Source organism: Anoplophora glabripennis, unplaced genomic scaffold (genome assembly GCF_000390285.2).
Source record: "Anoplophora glabripennis isolate ALB-LARVAE unplaced genomic scaffold, Agla_2.0 scaffold498, whole genome shotgun sequence".
NCBI classification, from domain to species: Eukaryota; Metazoa; Arthropoda; class Insecta; order Coleoptera; family Cerambycidae; genus Anoplophora; species Anoplophora glabripennis.
In genome coordinates this window covers 121092-139827 of record NW_019416801.1, presented here as the reverse complement: position 1 = coordinate 139827, position 18736 = coordinate 121092, and the positions used below count along the sequence as shown (strand labels likewise).

Below are 18736 nucleotides of genomic sequence, written 5' to 3'. Positions count from 1 at the left end.
TCTCCTTATGGATCTCTTGATGATTCAGAAGATGTTAAGACACGTCACCGTTTGTTAACCCTATGGTCAAACTTTGTCAAATACCTGTGAGTACTTATGATCAGAATCGCATGAAATAATATTTATGCATGATTTACTTTAGAAACCCAACTCCAGAAGTGGACAGTTTCCTGGGTAACGTGACGTGGGAGAAAGTTAGTCCAAATAATTTGGTGTATTTGAACATCAACGATACACTTGAAATGCAGACGAATCCAAGAGACTACCTCAAACGAGAAAGAATTATAGACGTGTATGCTATACCTCCATTAGTTAATTACTAATGTATCTTGAGAAATAAAGTGTATTATTTATATTGCTTTTATATATGCTGCGCATTTTCTATTAGGTGCAATCTGGTCAAAAGCAGTTTGAATGTGATTAACTTATACTCGCAATTACTGAACAAAATATTTGTTTTGTTATCATTATGGAATGAAGAAAGTATACAATGAAGACGTTAGATATCAGTTGTTGTCAAAGTCGATAAAGCACCTTCTTTTTGTTGTTACAATGTTGCATAACATCTAGGTCTTTGAAAAAATTATTTGATAAAAAAAGGAAAAGCAATATTGTATCAAGGCACTAAAATATTCCCTAAATCTGTAACATAATAGTTATTGTATTATATTAAAGTAACATACCTAGTTCTTCACACAACCCCATATGCTACAAATTTTCTTTGAAATTCGTGTTCTAAAAATAAAACTGAAATTCAGCGTACAATATGTAAAATGTTAAAGCTTTTATAAAACCTATTGAAATTTAACGCCACCGTTATTAAGAGTGGTGGACTGTATGAACGGTTAGATAAGCAAATAAAATGGTAGGAGATGGCTTACCACTGTTGAAATTCACTAGGTTCTTAAAGGGCCCTTGTGATGTCCTAAATTGAAGCGGCTGTCTATTTATTATGGAGTTGGAGTAGGAATCAAACACGCACTTGTTTCTAGGTCGAGTCTTTCGAATAAACTGAATCACACACAAAACCATCTCCAACAAAAAACAGTACGTAAAAAAGATTTTCGTATTTAATTGAATAAAATAGAAACAATCATGTTGTTGCAACAAATGAAGAGAAAAGAAAATTTATTTTATATATTTTAAAATGAACTGTAATTATAATAACAATTTTTAGCGGTGAAGACGCAACAAGTACGTACAGTTATAATCCCTCATTAAAGATATGAATTGGCTGCATTAATTAATTAACCTATTTTACCAATGAAATAAATGTAAGCTACAAAATACTCCATGATGATACTGAAGAAAAAGAAATGTCTGTGGCAAGTCACTAGTTCTTTCAGTTTTTACAAGACATGTGACGTAAGTAACAAAACAGGTAAGCGATATATCAACTGATAAAGAGAAATTAGAAATTCTAATAACTGGTCCGCTCCTACAGACCATAACCCGCGAACAACAAGGGCAGATTTCCCTAGCTGGGGAAATGAAAGGTAATTCTGTAACTGGCAGTAACCTCGGCTTAACTCGAAAAAGCAGTGTACTTTAAATTATAATTTTGTTAACAGTAACTAAATCGTAAAAGAAATGTGCACCATTGGTACATATCTTATGTGACAATTGCTTCTAAATTATGCTATAAAAGCTACTTTGTGTTGTGTCTAATTTTGCTTCTTTATGGAATTTTCTAGATTTGTAATCAATTATACCTGTAACCACTTAAGCGCCTTAAAAATAAACATTACATCTTCTTTATCTCATTATTACCTGATAATATGATTCATTTCTAGGTGTACCTACACTTATTTTTTAAATAAAACGGTAACTTCCGTCAATTTTTGGCATATAGCTATTAGTTCAAAATGAAATACAATAAAAATTATTAACTTTAAGTACAACAAGCATATCTCTAAATAAACAGAAATAAACTATTAATATTGGTATCGTCAAAAAAAAAAAATTAGTTTTCATCAATCAACTAATTAATAGAAATTTCTAATATTTCTCCGACTGAACTTCAGCAATGATCTTGCAACTTCAATTGCTCGTATTATTGACATTTTAATTTTGATACATTCATATACCCTCCATTATTCAGTAAGTTAATAAAAATATTAAGTAATTTCTTCGTAATATTCAAAATTTTTCTTCAAAAAAAGCAGTCATATACAATTATTTGTACTCAAAACGTCTATATTTATTGGCATCATTTAATATAGAACATTATTTTATTTGTCTAAAACAAAAACATTTGTCTGAATTTCTTTATATTATGATATTCTGCCACCTACGAAAAATATTTTAAAAAATAATGAAACCCTTGTCCCAAAAGGATCAATTCCATCATTATAAAATTTGGTAAACTATTTTGAAATTGTGTTTCCATAAAATAGGCAAAAACCCAGAATATCGGAAAATCACTCTTTGTTTTATGAATCCTCTTATATTAATTGTTTATTGTGGTTAAAATAAATGCAATTGGTTCCACTCTGCCTCCAAAATGTGAATCTGTAAGTTGGACTGTATTTATATCTCTAAAATTAAAATATTTGTATATTATAAATATCTATCAGCACTGAATGTTAAGATGTCTACTCACTAGACTTTAGAAACTTCTTAAACACATAATTTTCCGACATCTGTAAAGAAAAAATGATGTGTGAAGGAATTATACCAGAGATATTCTAATGTCCAAAAACGCTGTGGAATCTACTGTCGACGTCCAACAATATGATTTTCATGTCACAACTGATCCTTATACAGGATGTCCAGAAATTAGGAAGCAATATTTCTACAGGGTGTCGAAAAGGATAACGTGAGTCCAAAAATTCTTCCTAAGGAAGTTATAGCCACTTAAAGGGGCCACTCTGATTATGAGTTTTTCTAAATGACTCCGAAACCAGTTGAGATAAATTTATGAAATTTGGTAACTAGCTTAACTCTTATGTGCTCAGTTCGCTACTAAAACGAAATTTACAAATTTTCATCACATACTTTCCAACAGTGGGAGGAGGGGAGTAAAATTTATTGTAACTTTTTTATGCTTTGACTTTTGACTGAAAAGTAGTTTTTTAGTAAAAAAAAGGTACCTACTCTTGATCCATATTGGTAGAATGTTCCATTTTTGTGTAAAATCCGTTTAAAAATAATGTTATATATATATATATATANAAATATATATATATATGTAAATACATATTATGTAAATCGAAATTGTCAATATTTTTTATCGTCGCAAGTTTTGAATAATAAAAATGCGTTTGGCGTCATTGGCATTGGTAGTTCAGTTATTTACTTTTTGCGAATTGTTATCAGTCGAAAATGCAACATTGTACGATTGTAGAGCTATCAGATATTGATAATACCCATTTCTGGTCAGACGAAAACCACGGACAATATGGCACGCAAATTTTAAAAATAGATTTGCAACAAATATGTGGACAGGAATTTTAGGAGACCAGCTATTTGAACCAATTCAGTTCCCCGTTTGTCTGAATACAGAAGGATTCTCAAACTTTCTGAAAAATGATACACCATTAAACGTACGCTTAACGTTACACTATCTACAAGATGGGGCCCCGCCTCACTTTACCCATAATGTCATAAATTCGTTAAACGATCATTTTCCTGACAGGTGGATAGGTAGAGGGTGGCCATGACCACCTCGATCTCTAGACCTAAATCCTCTAAATTGCTTTATGCGGGCTAGGAAGAAGGTTGTAGTTTACACTACAAAAATAAATCCTTTGGAAGAATTACAGCAGAGGACTCATTTGGCTGCATACCAGATCATACAAAATAAGTTTGAAGTTTTGAGGTCTTCGCGGGCAATTCGACGTCGAGCTGAAAAATGTATTCGGTAAACATTTGCTATAAAAATTACTATTGAGATAAAGTTAAGTTTTATTAATAGTGCGGTTTTCAACTATTTTTATTAGTTTATTGTATTACTATTTAATAATTTCAATTGTTTTTTTTACTTTGTCAAATAATATTCCCGGTGGTTAAGACATGTAACATTATTTTTAAACTGATTTTACACAAAAATGGAACATTCTACCAATATAGACCAAGAGTACCTACCTTTTTTTACCCGAAAAATCTCAAATTTCATACTTGTAAGTCAAAAGTAAAAAAGTTAAAGCATAAAAAAGTTATGATCAATTTTACTCCCCACTGTTGGAATGTATGTAATGAAAATTTGTAAATTGTAAACAATTGTAGCAGTAGAATCTCTTAGTCAGAGGTAAACCAATCACTTTGTTAAAAGTACCTAACAAACATTTTTCTTGGTTAATATTTTTTAAATATTTCATCGTTTCCTGCTCCCAAAGCCTTTTGGATGGAATTAATTAATTTCTTTCATTTTCCCACAGGAAGAAATTGCAATGATTTCGATCACAAGCGAAAAAACTCCTGAGTCCTTTCCTCTGGAAAATAAAATTATTGTTGTCCCATGTGTGCCCTGAGGATGATCTTTCAGGTCTTCAACTATAATTTCTATGTTTTGTTTAGTCTTATCCATTATTTAAATTAACAGTTGACATCACAAAATTCTTTCTAGGAGTTTAAAGTGGGCCTTCCGCTGGTTATGTCGTGCTTGTAAAGAATTTACTTCATTAACCATTGACAATCTTCTAAAAACCGAAATTTAGAAATATATTTTGTTAGAAAAATAATCTATCAGCGGTTTTAGGTACTGACTATATTCACAGACAATATAGCGTATCGCCACAGACTGCTTCTTAAATGCTGGAAATTGGCAACCAGAAATGGATGCAGGGTTTTTTAACCGGCTTCCATCAGTGAAATTTAGCGTGGTAACTCTTCTACTTGGTAATAGGCGGCAGTTCCAGCGGTGGCTTTGTTGCCAAATAATAACTCCTAAATAAATTTAATGCTTTCAATTTGTTTATATTTCCAGCCATTTCCGAGTTACGAGCAAAAATCGTTTTTTTTCTCATACTGTGCGACATCATAGATCGATAACGAAGGGTAAAAAGGCCACGCTCCTTCCCTAGGTGACCTGAAATTGCTGGGGAAGCCCCAGAGATTCCTGAAGACAGCAGAGAAAGAGAGAGAGAAGCCCTCTATGAGGACAGAGTCTCTATCTCTATCGCACAAAATCAGACAAAAACGACAGAAAAGAACCTTCTTTTAAAAATACATGGGATTTATCATTATTAGAATAACCCATTTTAATTTAAAAAAAAAATAAGAAAAATTACAATGTGTTATTCTGATGACGAAAAATAAAACATAATTAACTGTATTATTCAAATAACAATAATGTGCAAAAGTTCTTCAGGAATATTGGCAAATTTATTTTGGAGGAAGAATCCCGTCAACGAATACTAAAAAAATATTATTAGAAACCTCAGGTGGCCAGAAAACAGCCCCGATCTCAGTCCTTTAGACATATTTTTGTGAGGACACTTACAAAATATATTATTAAAGACCTGAAAATTTACAAGTATTGACAGAATGATACAGGACGAAATGTTTGATAATTTTGAATTTGTTTTTGAAGCAATTAATAGTAAATTAAAACATATTTTCAACTGTATCATCACAATTACTTGAATGTTGATTTGTAAAAATTGTAGGTATTTCAATGTTATTTCGTTTTTAGGTATTCTCCTTATGTTGTTGTAAAGGTTAGTTATAAAAATCGTTGTTTGTTATTTTCATAAGGATGAATTTTAATTTTTTTAATGATTTTTTTTATTTTAAACATATATATTTTATGCCAGCAAATTTTGATGTCAAATGAAATAAAGGAAAAGTCGTACATTTGTATTTAAAGTTTCTTTCTATCTTTAATTATTAAACCTATAAGTGGATGTCAAAATACAAAAAAAAACCTGTACCTACATTCCGCGACGTACTAATAACCCACCTTGTATATTAAATAAATTTATCGTCATCATAAAATATTAAAAAAATTATATTACAAGCTGTTTAAAATATCATTACGGATTTTGTTTATTTGGAAATATATTTTCTGCAGTATTTCAATACCAGAAAATGAAAATAGTAGGTAGCTAATAAACGAAATTATTATTAAATAACTTAATTGTAACAGCGCTTCAGAATATCATATGAAACTATATAGATATTCGTTAATTCTTAAAATACATTTTTATCAATACCTACATCATAAATTTAAATAAATACAATAACGCAAAAAACAGATATTGATAAAAAAAGTGTACAAAAGAAATCCGTAAGTACGCCTGGCAACATTACCAAAGTCTTGTTTATATGTTGCTAGGATACGCGTAGGTATGCGGGGCGCTGCATTTGATTCTTTCTACAATTCTGCTGGTGGTGTACTCCACCGGCAATTCGGAAATTTAAAACTGCTGGCCTATTCGAGTAGCGGTCTGTGGCGATCGCTATTTTGTCTGTGCTATATTGATAAAAGATAAGGTTTGTTTCCCAATGAAATAACAACATTTTTTGTCATTATGTTAAACATTCATTATTCAATTTGTGGACTTTGAGATTCGAAAGCGAGCACCATTATTTTAAAAAAGTTGTTCGCCAATGAACGAATTCTAAAAATATATTACTGTCATTTTTTTTATAAACATTGAGTTTTGCAGACCCCAAATGTAAGTAAAAAAATATTCTAATGATAATGTTATTGCAGATTTTCTAAATCCGATTTTAATAATCAAATAGAAAATATAATACGACAAAACTGCCTTAATAGTTTAGTTTAACAAAATAACTTTCAATGCTGTTTTGGGGGAAATAAAATAACAAAAACACGATGCAATTTGCTACAAGGTTAGTTTTGGGCACTATTTATTATGCACAATTATTTTTTTGATTATAAATTAAAGTTATGAGTTTTTTTAGGGGAAGAATTAACAATTGTGTACAACCGTCAGATGGGTTTATTTTATCAAATAGGAGAAAACATTGATTCTGCAGAAAATTTACTTTTTCTCAGTTCTAAGAACTGGTAATTTTCGATTATCCTCTTCTTCCTTCCCTAGTAGTTTGGTCCTGATAAGTCTCATGGCACCGCGGTCTCATGGCACCGCCTATTGTGCGTCCCGCTACTAGTCCTGTTCAGCTAATAGTTTTGTCCTTTTAACAAAGTCCAAAAGCTTCCTTGTTGACACTTCTCTCAGTTTCTTTCTTGGGTTCCAAATAGGGTCTCCCCAGGAGCGACATTCTACTACGTGCGAATCCCGAGCACTCGCCCATGATATGCAGAGAAGTTTCATCCGCCCAGTCACATCCTCGGCAGACCAGACTGTCTACGAGCTTTAGCTTATGTAGATGTTTCCTAAAGGAACAGTATTCCGTTATGAGTCCCGTCACTCTCCTAAGCCGGATTTTATTCAAGCCCAGTAAATCGTTTGCTTTTTTCTTCGAAGGATACTCCATGAGCTTCTTAGAATGGCTATGTCCTGGTCTTGAACTCCAGTATTTCCTATGTTATGTCTCGGTCCATTTGCCAGAGCCCGCCTGACCACACTAGCAGATGTACCACAGAAGGGCTCCGGACCAACGAACTCTGTCTCTCCCTTCCTAGCAAATTCATCCGCTTTCTCGTTCCCACAAATGCCTTTATGCCCTGGCACCCACCACAGTCTAACTGTATAATTGGTGGCCAGTTCAGTCAGCATTTGTAAACAATCCCACACAAGATTTGAACTTATCTTGTGTGACTATATGAGTTTACGTTTATAACCTCTACGTACATTCTCTGCCAAGCACGCCATTATCGCTAAAATTACTGCTTGGAATGCCGTAGGAAACGCCCACAAACTGTAGCTTGCACTCCATCTGGGTCTGAGTCCATATATCCTTGCACACGTCCCTCTGGCCATTTTGGAGCCATCCGTAAACCATACTAGGCTCCATCTTTCCAGGATATCAAACTTTTCCTCCCATTTGCTTTGATCGTCTATCCAAGTCTTAAATGGCTTGTGGAAGTGAAACCTTGGAACCATTCTCTCAGATACCATCTCAAGAGTTGGTTCCGACACAGATGTGTCCATGATCCTGCAATAGGGTCTACCCCTACAGTCGTTGTTACTCCTAAGTTGAAGTGCTGTTAGTCGCCCTTCTCTTTCCACCACTATATGCAGCGGTGATAGACTTAGCATGACTTCTAGCGCAGCTCTCAGGGTCGATGCCAGCGCCCCCGTTATACCTAAGCACGCCAGTCTCTGAATTCTATTCAGTTTTTTCCTTGCTGTGGTTTGTTGTGTTTTTTGTCACCATACCATAGCGCCATAAAGAATCCTAGGTCTTACTATCGATGTATACATCCAGTATGACATCTTTGGCTTCAGCCCCAGGTGCTCCTAACAAGGCGACGGCATACACACAATGTCTGCTTCGCCTTGCTCACAACTTTTTCCAAATGTGCATTCCAGGTAAGCTTACTATCCAATATCACTCCTAGATGTATTACTTCCCTGGAAAGTCGAATGCACCTCTCCACTATTATAGGTAGAGAGAGTCCATTTTCGATTATGGTAGTCACTATAAAAAATATGTACTGTAAGAATCACATAAAAATTTGTTTATTTTAACTTGACATGTTTGTAATATAGACTTATTTGTAAACAAATGGGCTCGTAATGAATGGCACGGCAAGAGGGTCACAATTTGAATGAGAAGTGTTGAGAGAGTACTGAATAAGGGTTTACGAGACAGATAGGCTTTGAGCTGCGTAGTGCGCGGTTGATGGTAATATGTTGTTCCGAGTTGTCTTATTATTGTTGGTGATTAAAAACTGTATTGTATTTAATTGACTTGGTTTTATTTGTTTTTATCATTGACTCTAACAGTACTTGTATTCATGACAAAATACAATCAATTTATTGTACCTAAGTTTTTTGATTGCCAATCACTGAATCACCATCACAACCCTCAAGAGAGTAGATGTACTGACCATAACGTTTGTTTATGGTAGATACAGATCTAATCACCTTATTGTAGATATATTTATAAGTATTTTCGAGTACATCTTTTTAAGTACTTAAACAAACCAATTGGATAAAAAATATAATTCCAAATATGATATATATTCTGTATAGTATTTAACATTTTATAAACATTCTATATTATCATTTTGTTACACTCTAGTACATTATTTTCAAAATAAAAATAGTTATAAATATCTAACATTTTATTTCAAACTTTAAAATATTCCCCATCTTATAGTACCTACCTTTATTTTTTTAAGTTCAGATTCTTTACAGTAACTAAAACACTTTTGCGAAAGTATAAATGTATCATATTGTGAAATTACTACTACTAGTTTACACGTTTTAAAAATACAGAAAAGCTACACGGCAGTATTGCAATAATACAGGGTGTCCCGAAATTAAGGGGCAATATTTCTACAGGGTATTCTATGTCGAATAAGATTACTTTTTCTTTATATAAACGTGGGTCCAAATATTCTTCCAAAGAAAGTTATAGCCACTTAAAGGAGCCACTCTGATGTTGGTTTTTTCTAAATATATCCGAAACAAGTTGTGATAAATTTATGAAATTTGGTAACTAGTTTAACTAGATGAGCATGTAAATGAACGGGGCTTTATAAGAGTTAGGGTTTACTCCAGGTTTCGACGAGCTGTTAAAAACCAATACAGTAATGCTGATGGAGACGGAATTAACGATGCTGACGATGCCGATAACATAATAGAATATTATGCGCTCATATCGCCTGCATTTTGTGGTTTTTAGGCTACGCGCGGCATCAAGATAATATCAAGTACCCCGATGAATCCTTACTCAATTCAACATCAGATGCACGCAATGAGAACGAAAATAATATTGAAATATTAGGTTAAGGCATTAGATTCCTGCTAGACAGGATCTTTCAACTTTGAAAATCAACCCTTTAGCACATCATGATCTACATAATGTGCTAAGTTCGATCTAGCAACCTCCCCGTGGTGCACATCGGGTCACGCAAATGCAGACGGCAATCGCTATGATTTTTATTGTACGATAATGATTGTGAAAAATCGATTGTACTGATCGCGACCTGAAAGATCATCTCAATATCGTTTTTATCCCTTTCAGTCAGAGGTCTCGATATGTCGGTGATAGTTTATTGGTTTATTGGGCATTGAGCAAGAATGTAGTATGTTTTTACTATACTATGCAAGTAGTGAAATCTAAAGCATTGTAGCTTCAGCGAGCTGCAACTTTGAACCATGAATTTTTAGGGCTTGACGCCCATTGACACTTTTAATCTACCACTCAAAAGCTACAAAAACCACCTGGTTTCAAACCATTTTACCGAAAACCAATTTATGTAAGGATTCCGGCGGGGTCGTTTTTATAAACAGTCACTTTTATTGTAGAATAGTACTCGATAACAAAAGAATTCATATTTTTTTTATTCAAACACCTTATTACTATCTCACTTCGATGACCTCAAAATATTCATTGCCTCATTTATAAATTTTCTGGCTTTTCAAGAGGTTGACAAGCAAGCAGAAGCAAAATGTAAAAAAATTGTAGAAAATGTAAAAATATTAAAATTTTCCATTTTCTACACGGTGATTCACAACTTATACAAAAAAATTTGGGAATAGATGCGGCATGAGGATTGGAGTCAATTTTGTAAAAAATTTCTATAAAATCCTTATAGTTTCCGAGAAAAAAATTATTGAAGTTATAGTACATTCAACCACTACATAGCTGAACAACTGCAGTCTCTAGCGTCATTCGCAATACGCGTGGAGAGCCACGTGGCTTCAGCGACTCCGAATACTGAAATCGGATTTTGCAATCGTCGTTGCGATAGTATTTACCTGTTATCTGTGGTGTTTACAATGGTTTTTTTAGTAGTTAGTGCCAAAAATGGTATGCGTGTATAGCAATTCGGAGTTGTTGGATATCGTTTTAATTTATGGTGAAGCAAGACAACATTTGTGTTAGTTCGTAGAAACTGAGTAAGACGGACCCAAATGTGTTTACACGTTGGTGGATAAAATTTTGAACAATTGTTGTTGTAACATCGGGTATGTCAAATGATTTTATTATTTAAAAACACAAATTATTAATTAATAAAAGTAAAAGCAGTTGAATTTGCCGACATAAAATAGGTGCCATAAAATTCTATTTACATATTTCTTTCCTTGCGAAAATTTTTGTCTGTTTTTATCACACCGCCATGTCGGTCGCATTGTGCGCGGTCAGGTTTTACAGTGGACCAGTTTCCAGTGCCGTGCAGAATTGTATTTTTAAATCATTTTCGATCTGCCCTTTTTGATTTTTTCTTTACAAAACTGTATTTATAAGGGTCCCCTGTGTACATCCAGAATTTTTTTTTTGATAAGTTCTGAATCACCCTGTATAGAAGACAATGAAATCCATATTTGTAGAATATTTCATTCTTTCAAAATGGAACACTTTTTATTTATATACATTATTAGTGTTTTTAACAACATCAGTTTCATCAAAAACACCATTCGGTATAGATGTGGATCACATGGAAGTGGGTTCCAATTGGAACCTTTTGGCAAATAAAATACTAATGTCTATACAAACTGACCACAAGCCATTAGAAGAATAAGTACCTACAATGATGCCTATTCAAAAATAATTATCGAATATTCAATAACCTTAACATTAAACACAAAAAGTATACAGAATTAGTAAATTCGAATTATGTGTACTGTGTTTTTTGTAATATTAGATAAGTCTTCCTACATTTAAATAAACTCTACATATGCCATGACAATATTTCGCTGAGACTTGTGAGAAATTTATGTTTGGTATTTATAGAAAACGCTTCAAAATTTACCTACCACTTTAAATTAAGTGTTGACATAATATTTTTTCTATTGCTGTATGTTCTTTATAAAAAATGATTATTATAAAGATAAAGATAAAACTGCAAAAAATATGTGCGAAAATAGAACACTTGACTTTTGACCGAATAAAAATTTGCCAGTTCCAAATTCTATAAATTGAAAAGCTTGTTCGTTATCGCTATTAGTTTGAAATGATGAAGTGCAACGGGCTGCTGATACTGATTTTATGTGCAATAAGATCAACTGTAGCAGATGTAAGTAATTGTTGGCTTACTAAACTTTTATCAAAGTTTTGTAAATTTGAAATGTGTTCTTTATGTACAAAATAGTTATTAATATCTAGGTATTTAGTTAAAGTACCACAAATATTACATATTTCTTAATAAATAGGTAGATGACCCGACACTTGTCACTTTACCAGACGGACAAATAAGAGGTCAAACCTTGCAATCTCCAAATGGCAATGCTTTTTATGCATTTCAAGAAATACCATACGCAGCTCCACCTGTAGGCGAATTAAGATTTCAAGTAAGGATGACACATACCTATATATATTTTTACTTTTTATTTTTAATGTTTCAATTCACTTTCAGGCCCCTGTAGCGCCAGCAAAATGGGAAGGAATATTAAACACCACGATAAATGAAAAAATTTGTTACCAAAGTGGAGCCGTCCATGTACCGCTTCCCGGATTAAACCAAACGGAAGACTGTCTGTACTTAAATGTTTACACTCCTCTGGTAAGAATAGTTACAATTAGCTGATACTGCAGTCATTTTAATGTCAACAATTTTGGACATTGTTATCACGCTCTTTTTGCCGATGTCTAATACAATTATTTGGTTAGATTCAAAAAAAAAAAAATGGATAATTATGAACTTAAGCGATGCATTCGAGGCCAAAACTGTGATTAATACAAGTGTACTTTTAGTAAAATTATACGTCCCAAAATATTTAAGTTGCATTTACTTTACTGTTATTTTTCAAATATCGTCATTATGGATGCATATTTTCTTATAGACACCTGGAGATACTTCACAAACCCCATTACCGGTGTTAATATGGATATACGGAGGTGGATTTGGAAGTGGAGCTGGTGCTATTCAGATATACAATCCTGGATTCTTCATTGACCAGAGTATTGTTGTTGTCACGATAAACTACCGTATCGGAGTTCTAGGTAACTATTAGTTTTCATGATTCAGATGGACAATTAAAAGATAGAGAAATTGTTGAAAGTAAATACTATAGCACGTTAGAAAAGATACAAGAAGCAATTGAGTCAAGAGAATCAAATAAATATGAAAATTTAATTCAGAACAGACTAGAAACGCAAAATATGAACACAAAATTTAATGTTATACTTCCCGAAATAACTATTCCTACATTTTCTGAAAAAATGTCAGATTGGCTGTCATTTTATGAAATTTTTATTAATAATAAATACCTAATACGCAATTGTCAGATAATAAACTTTTCATATATCTTAAAAGTTATTTGAAAAATGAGCCTCTGAATTTGATTAATAACTTACCGTTAACTAATGACAATTTTAAAACGGTACTTAAAATTTTAGAAGAAAGGTACTCCAATAAAGTTTCAGTAATAAATGCGCATATAAAATATCACATACACACAATTTGAGAGATTTTATTACACAAGCGAAACAAGATATTGAATCACTAAAAAAATGTAGGTGTAGGTAGGTAGTGGAGCACTAAGATTTACTTCTTATCTATTTCTTTCAATAGAAACTTGATTAAAATACCCGCAGAGCCTTTGAAACAGAAAATAATCCGAAAGAATTACCTTAGCACAATTTTTTAGAAAAAAAATGATTAAATTTAGAAAGTGTAATTTTATGACACACACTCACGCTGCCAAAATTTGCAAAAGACTTCAAGAACGGCGTTTCATAACAACATAGGCCAATCAATAGAACATTAAATCAGTGATTTTATGACCAGGATACTAGTAACAAACGGACTGTACCATCATTTAAAAGACAGCCTGTAGATATATGGTTACGTTTCCTATTCCAATTTACCATTAACTAATTGTTTATAAACATTATTATGCAAAGAAACGCATTTTTTAGTGTTTTGCTTATAAAACTTAAACTAACGAAACAATCTTAATGCTATGCTGAGACAATTTGTAGAGAATCGAAATACAAATAAAACGGGAGGGCGATCGATCCGATCGGATAATTAGAAACGAAGAAAACCCGGAAAAATCTGAAAATTTAGCGTTTCTTTTTAAATTCATTATTTCGCCATTTTTTAAGTTGTAGAGCTGATCCTGTGCACAAAAGTAGTGAATTATATGTATTTTAAGTGTGCACACAGCTGGCGCTATCGGACCATTAATTTTGGCACCATTATAATTAAAATTTTTGGTGCACTATTTTGCAAAACTTCTGGATGCGTTGGAGGTGGTGAGTGAACTTATAAATATGACTAAAAAACTTAGTTCAGTTCACAGTAAAATTCAGTTGTTTTAAGTCTTTAACGCTGCAACTCATAATCTATTGTTGAACACTGTTTCAAGTGAAAGTTGTAATCATAATTTTAAGTGAAAAATAAAATGTTTTAAAAAGTAAAAAGTGATCTGAGTGATCTAAAAATTGGCGCAGTCGGCAAGGATTCGTCAACGGTACCAGAACAAGAAAAATCTAACTGGTAGCGGCGGATTCCAATCCCTCAACGAAAGAACCTCAACTCACAAAGAAAAGAAAGCAACAGCCACACTCGAGACGTCCTCACTCAACGGCAACTACGGAAGGAACACCTGGTGAAGCCCCCGGTAGTCGTGCTCGTGGAGAACAAAACATCTCAACACCCCAGATCAGATCAGATGTATTTGTTAATGTAAGTACAAAGAATCATCTCGTTAAGTGCGAAAATTTAATTAATAGCTTGTACACATTGTGTCTGAAAAGAACAGTTCTATTTGTCTGTCCTTTTAATCCAAAGTAACAATTTTCCCTGAAATGTTTAATCGTTTATGCCAGTAACTACCAGAAACATGGCTCAACAACAACAACCAAACCAATCCGCTCAAGAAGTTGTTGAACCTTACAAATTAAATGAAATCTTTTCCATCGTCCCTGAGTATGATGGTAATCAAATTAATTTAAACACGTTTTTAAGCTCTTGTAAAACCGCGTATGATATGGCAATTGGTAATCAGAAGGTACTTTTAACTGTCCACGTAAAAAACAAATTAAAGGGTCGCGCAGCTGAAGTAGTTAACTCTAGAAACCCAACTACATGGGATGAAATAAAAATTTTGTTAGAAAGTCATTTCGGAGATAGTCGCGATTTAACTTCATTAATTCAAGATCTTCAAAGAATCCGACAACTTCCCAGTGAATTGCCCCTTACGTTCATTGCGCGTCTACAAATTCACGAAGCAAAAATGCATGCTTCCATCCATAAACAACAATTAACTGGAGCACAAAAACAGGCTCAAATACAGTTAACTGATGCCCAAAATCGGACATGTCATCAGAGCAATTAACCCTGGAGACATGCTAACAGCAATAGTAAGAGTTCGGAGAGAACTTCAGTTAAATTATTTCGAAAATCAAAAATTTAATCGTAATAATGCTAACATACCCGCACGTAAACCTAACACGCCTTTACCCGTAAAACAATGTTCATTTTGTAAACGCACAGGACATGTCTTTAGTGAATGTCGTCAAAGACAAAGCTCTCAAAATTTTAGTTCTGGTAATTTTCAAAATTTAGCCAGACCTAACCACTATACCCCAGGTCCCGGAAATTTACAAAATTTCCAACAACTAAGGCCTAATTATTATCAGAGCCCTGGAACCTCACAAAATTTGCAACAATCAAGACCACCAGTCATTGCTATAAACCCAAATCTTCACACGCCAAGACTCCTTGCGATTTAACCGAATCCTAATTATTTTAGACCAAACATTAACAGAAAAACGCTTCATCTTAACCAAGAAAGAGAACCTGAAACCCTAGAACTACCTAACCAAAATCATCATGCAGCTGAAAAAACCAACGACAGTTATTATACTGATAATAACTCCGCAAATTCGAATTATTATACTGTTAATAATTCAGAATATTATAATACTAATGAAGACTATTATACTGCTAATGGTCCCTCCGAAAATTACTACTACGAGGAATCAACTTTTGATGCAAACCCCGTATACGATCAGGATTTTCGACAAGGTCCACCTTCCCAGTCAGACCCACCGAATCACAAGAATTCCAACATGACAGTGTTACAAACCCAATTTGGCAAAATGAGTTTGGACAATTTGAACCCCAACCTCAACTTCCCGGAACAACAATTTCTATAAGCCCCTTATTATCTGTAAAATCCAAAAATTTATATTACATTTATGACGCTACTAACACGTATAAACTACTAATCGACACAGGCGCAGGTTTGTCTATATTTAAACCCAAAATTTGTCAAAATTATAGTAGAAGATGTCCCGAAAATGTTACCATTCAAGGTATAACTGACGAAAAAATAACTATTAACGAATCAGTTCTTATTCCATTCGACAAACATGAACCGTTTAAAGTTTATGTGTGCGATCTCGATATAGAGTTCGATGGACTCCTTGGTTCANATTAACCAAAAAACCTTTGAGGAAGACATGGGAAAAATTCAAAATTCATTAACTAAGATAAATGATAGAGTTGTACTAGTTCAAGCTGAACTGAGATTTGTCGAAATATGCGAAAAATTAACTGGAAGTTACTTATACCTTCAGAGCAATGTCGACGACATTTTAAACGCTATCACCTTTGCCCGTTTAAAAATAATACATTCGGCTATCATTACACCTGAAGATTTGATTACCGCACTCCAGAAAATTTCTCAAAATTTAGTCAAAAATAATTTACCTCTCCCGGTAAAATACTCAAAAATTCCCTTGTACTTGGAAATTATTGAATTAGAAGCTTTTCAGTCAAAATCAGATCTTGTCTTTGTTCTAAGAATACCATTAGTAGAACAACAGCTTTATACCTTATACCATTTATATCCTATCCCTATATTAGATAATAGAACTGGTCTGCATCATGTTTTGTCATTTTCACAAAAATACATTGCGCGAAATGATGATTCCTTAATGTACATTCCCGTCAAGAGTTTGAGCACATGCAAACAACTCGGTGCCCGCAAAAAGTTATGTTCTGACCTCTATGCTTACCCAATTGACAGCAGCGCAGCATGCGAAGCGCAGCTATTGAAAAATTTCAGAAAAGTTCCCGAAAATTGTGAAAGTACCCTCGTTTCACAAAAGGTTTCGAAAGTTTTCGAAAGTACACGTTTAACAACGTGTGGTTAATCATGGTATCCGAACCTATTCGTGTTACAATAAACTGCAATTTAATGGACGCTAGAATTATCACCATTGACAAAAATTCGGTGTTAAAACTTCAACCAGATTGTTATGCATTTGTCGGTATAACGAAAGTGCAAACAGAAAGTCGTAATACTTTGAACATTACAGACAACTCTCACCCAGTGCTTATACCATATGACTGTTGTAGTGATTTACCCGAAAAACTACAATTGCCCGAATTAAAACCTCTTCAGTTCGACTACCTAAATGTAGAAAATTTGGATATAGCCAACCACAAACTTGAGCAATATTCCAGAGACCTGGATAAATTAATAAACGAACCCTTCATCACCAAACATATTTCCCTGATGACCTACCTTACCATTGGTGCCATGATAGATCTCGTCTTCATCTACATCGCCTGGAAATGCAGGAATAAATGCTGCAAGAAATCTGAAGAAACTACCCCTAACGAGATGCTGACAAGAATCAACACCCTTCTACGAAGAAGACCTAATCTTCGCACAGAAGAAGAGGAGATGCAAGATTTTCCGTAAAAAGTCGGCGAAAAAGACCAACTTTTCATAAAAAGGGGAAGTTGTTATATACGAAAATTATCTAAGAATATTAGATATCAAGTAATATGACACCACAGATAACATCCTTCCTCGAAACAAAGCATTCTCATGTAAAGCGCAAGAACAGCAGTAGATTCTAAGAATGCTTGTACTTGTGTTAGCATAAAGAAACTTATAAATATGACTAAAAACTTAGTTCAGTTCACAGTAAAATTCAATTGTTTTAAGTCTTTAACGCTGTAACTCATAATCTATTCTAAACACTGTTTCAAGTGAAAGTTGTAATCATAATTTTAAGTGAAAACTAAAATATTTTAAAATGTAAAAAATGATCTGAGTGATCTAAAATATATATATACACAATTAATACTACAACTACTACAAATAATACTGCCAAATTACAACAAAATTGGGTAAAGGGTGTTTAAGGTATTTACTTTTTATCTTAAAATCACTCAAATAAAATCGTCTGTTGAATTTATTGTACATACTTAATTAACACCCTGTATGTAGACCGGTGTCAATCATGTATAAGTGATTATGAGATATTTGAATTTTTAATTTATGATTCAATGTTTTCTTTATTAAAAAATCCAAGTTCTCCTTTTGGCACGATTTATACAAAGGTAAAGAGACAGAAAGAAATTTTATGTTTGAGAATTCAATTTGAGCCAAATTGCTTCAACGAATACAATATATCTTGATTTCACTACAGCATTTGATAGTTTAGATCTTTTGCTCAATAAGTTCTCAAATTTTGGTTTCTCTAACCCTCTGGTAACTTTATCTCAAATAATTATCATTTTAATATATTGTAACGTCGTGTATACCACAAGGATCTGTATTAGGAAATATTAGGAAACTTGCTATTCTGTTCTTTTCTTAAAAATAATAATAATAATAATAATAACAATAATAATAATAATAATAATCATAATAATAATAATAATAATAATCATAATCATAATCATAATCATAATCATAATCATAATCATAATCATAAT

The 18736-nt window shown here is 33.1% G+C and overlaps 1 protein-coding gene across 1 annotated transcript in view; it reads left to right on the top strand.

Moving 5' to 3' along the window:
• Positions 1 to 11975: 11975 nt before the first annotated feature.
• LOC108908690 (juvenile hormone esterase-like) overlaps positions 11976 to 18736 on the top strand; it is a 17688-nt gene continuing 10927 nt past the window's right edge. The window contains exons 1-4 of the mRNA XM_018712805.1: positions 11976 to 12064; positions 12201 to 12338; positions 12404 to 12550; positions 12831 to 12990. Of these exons, the coding sequence (XP_018568321.1) occupies positions 12002 to 12064; positions 12201 to 12338; positions 12404 to 12550; positions 12831 to 12990 (508 nt within the window). The 5' untranslated portion in view covers positions 11976 to 12001. The remainder of the gene's footprint in view (positions 12065 to 12200; positions 12339 to 12403; positions 12551 to 12830; positions 12991 to 18736) is intronic.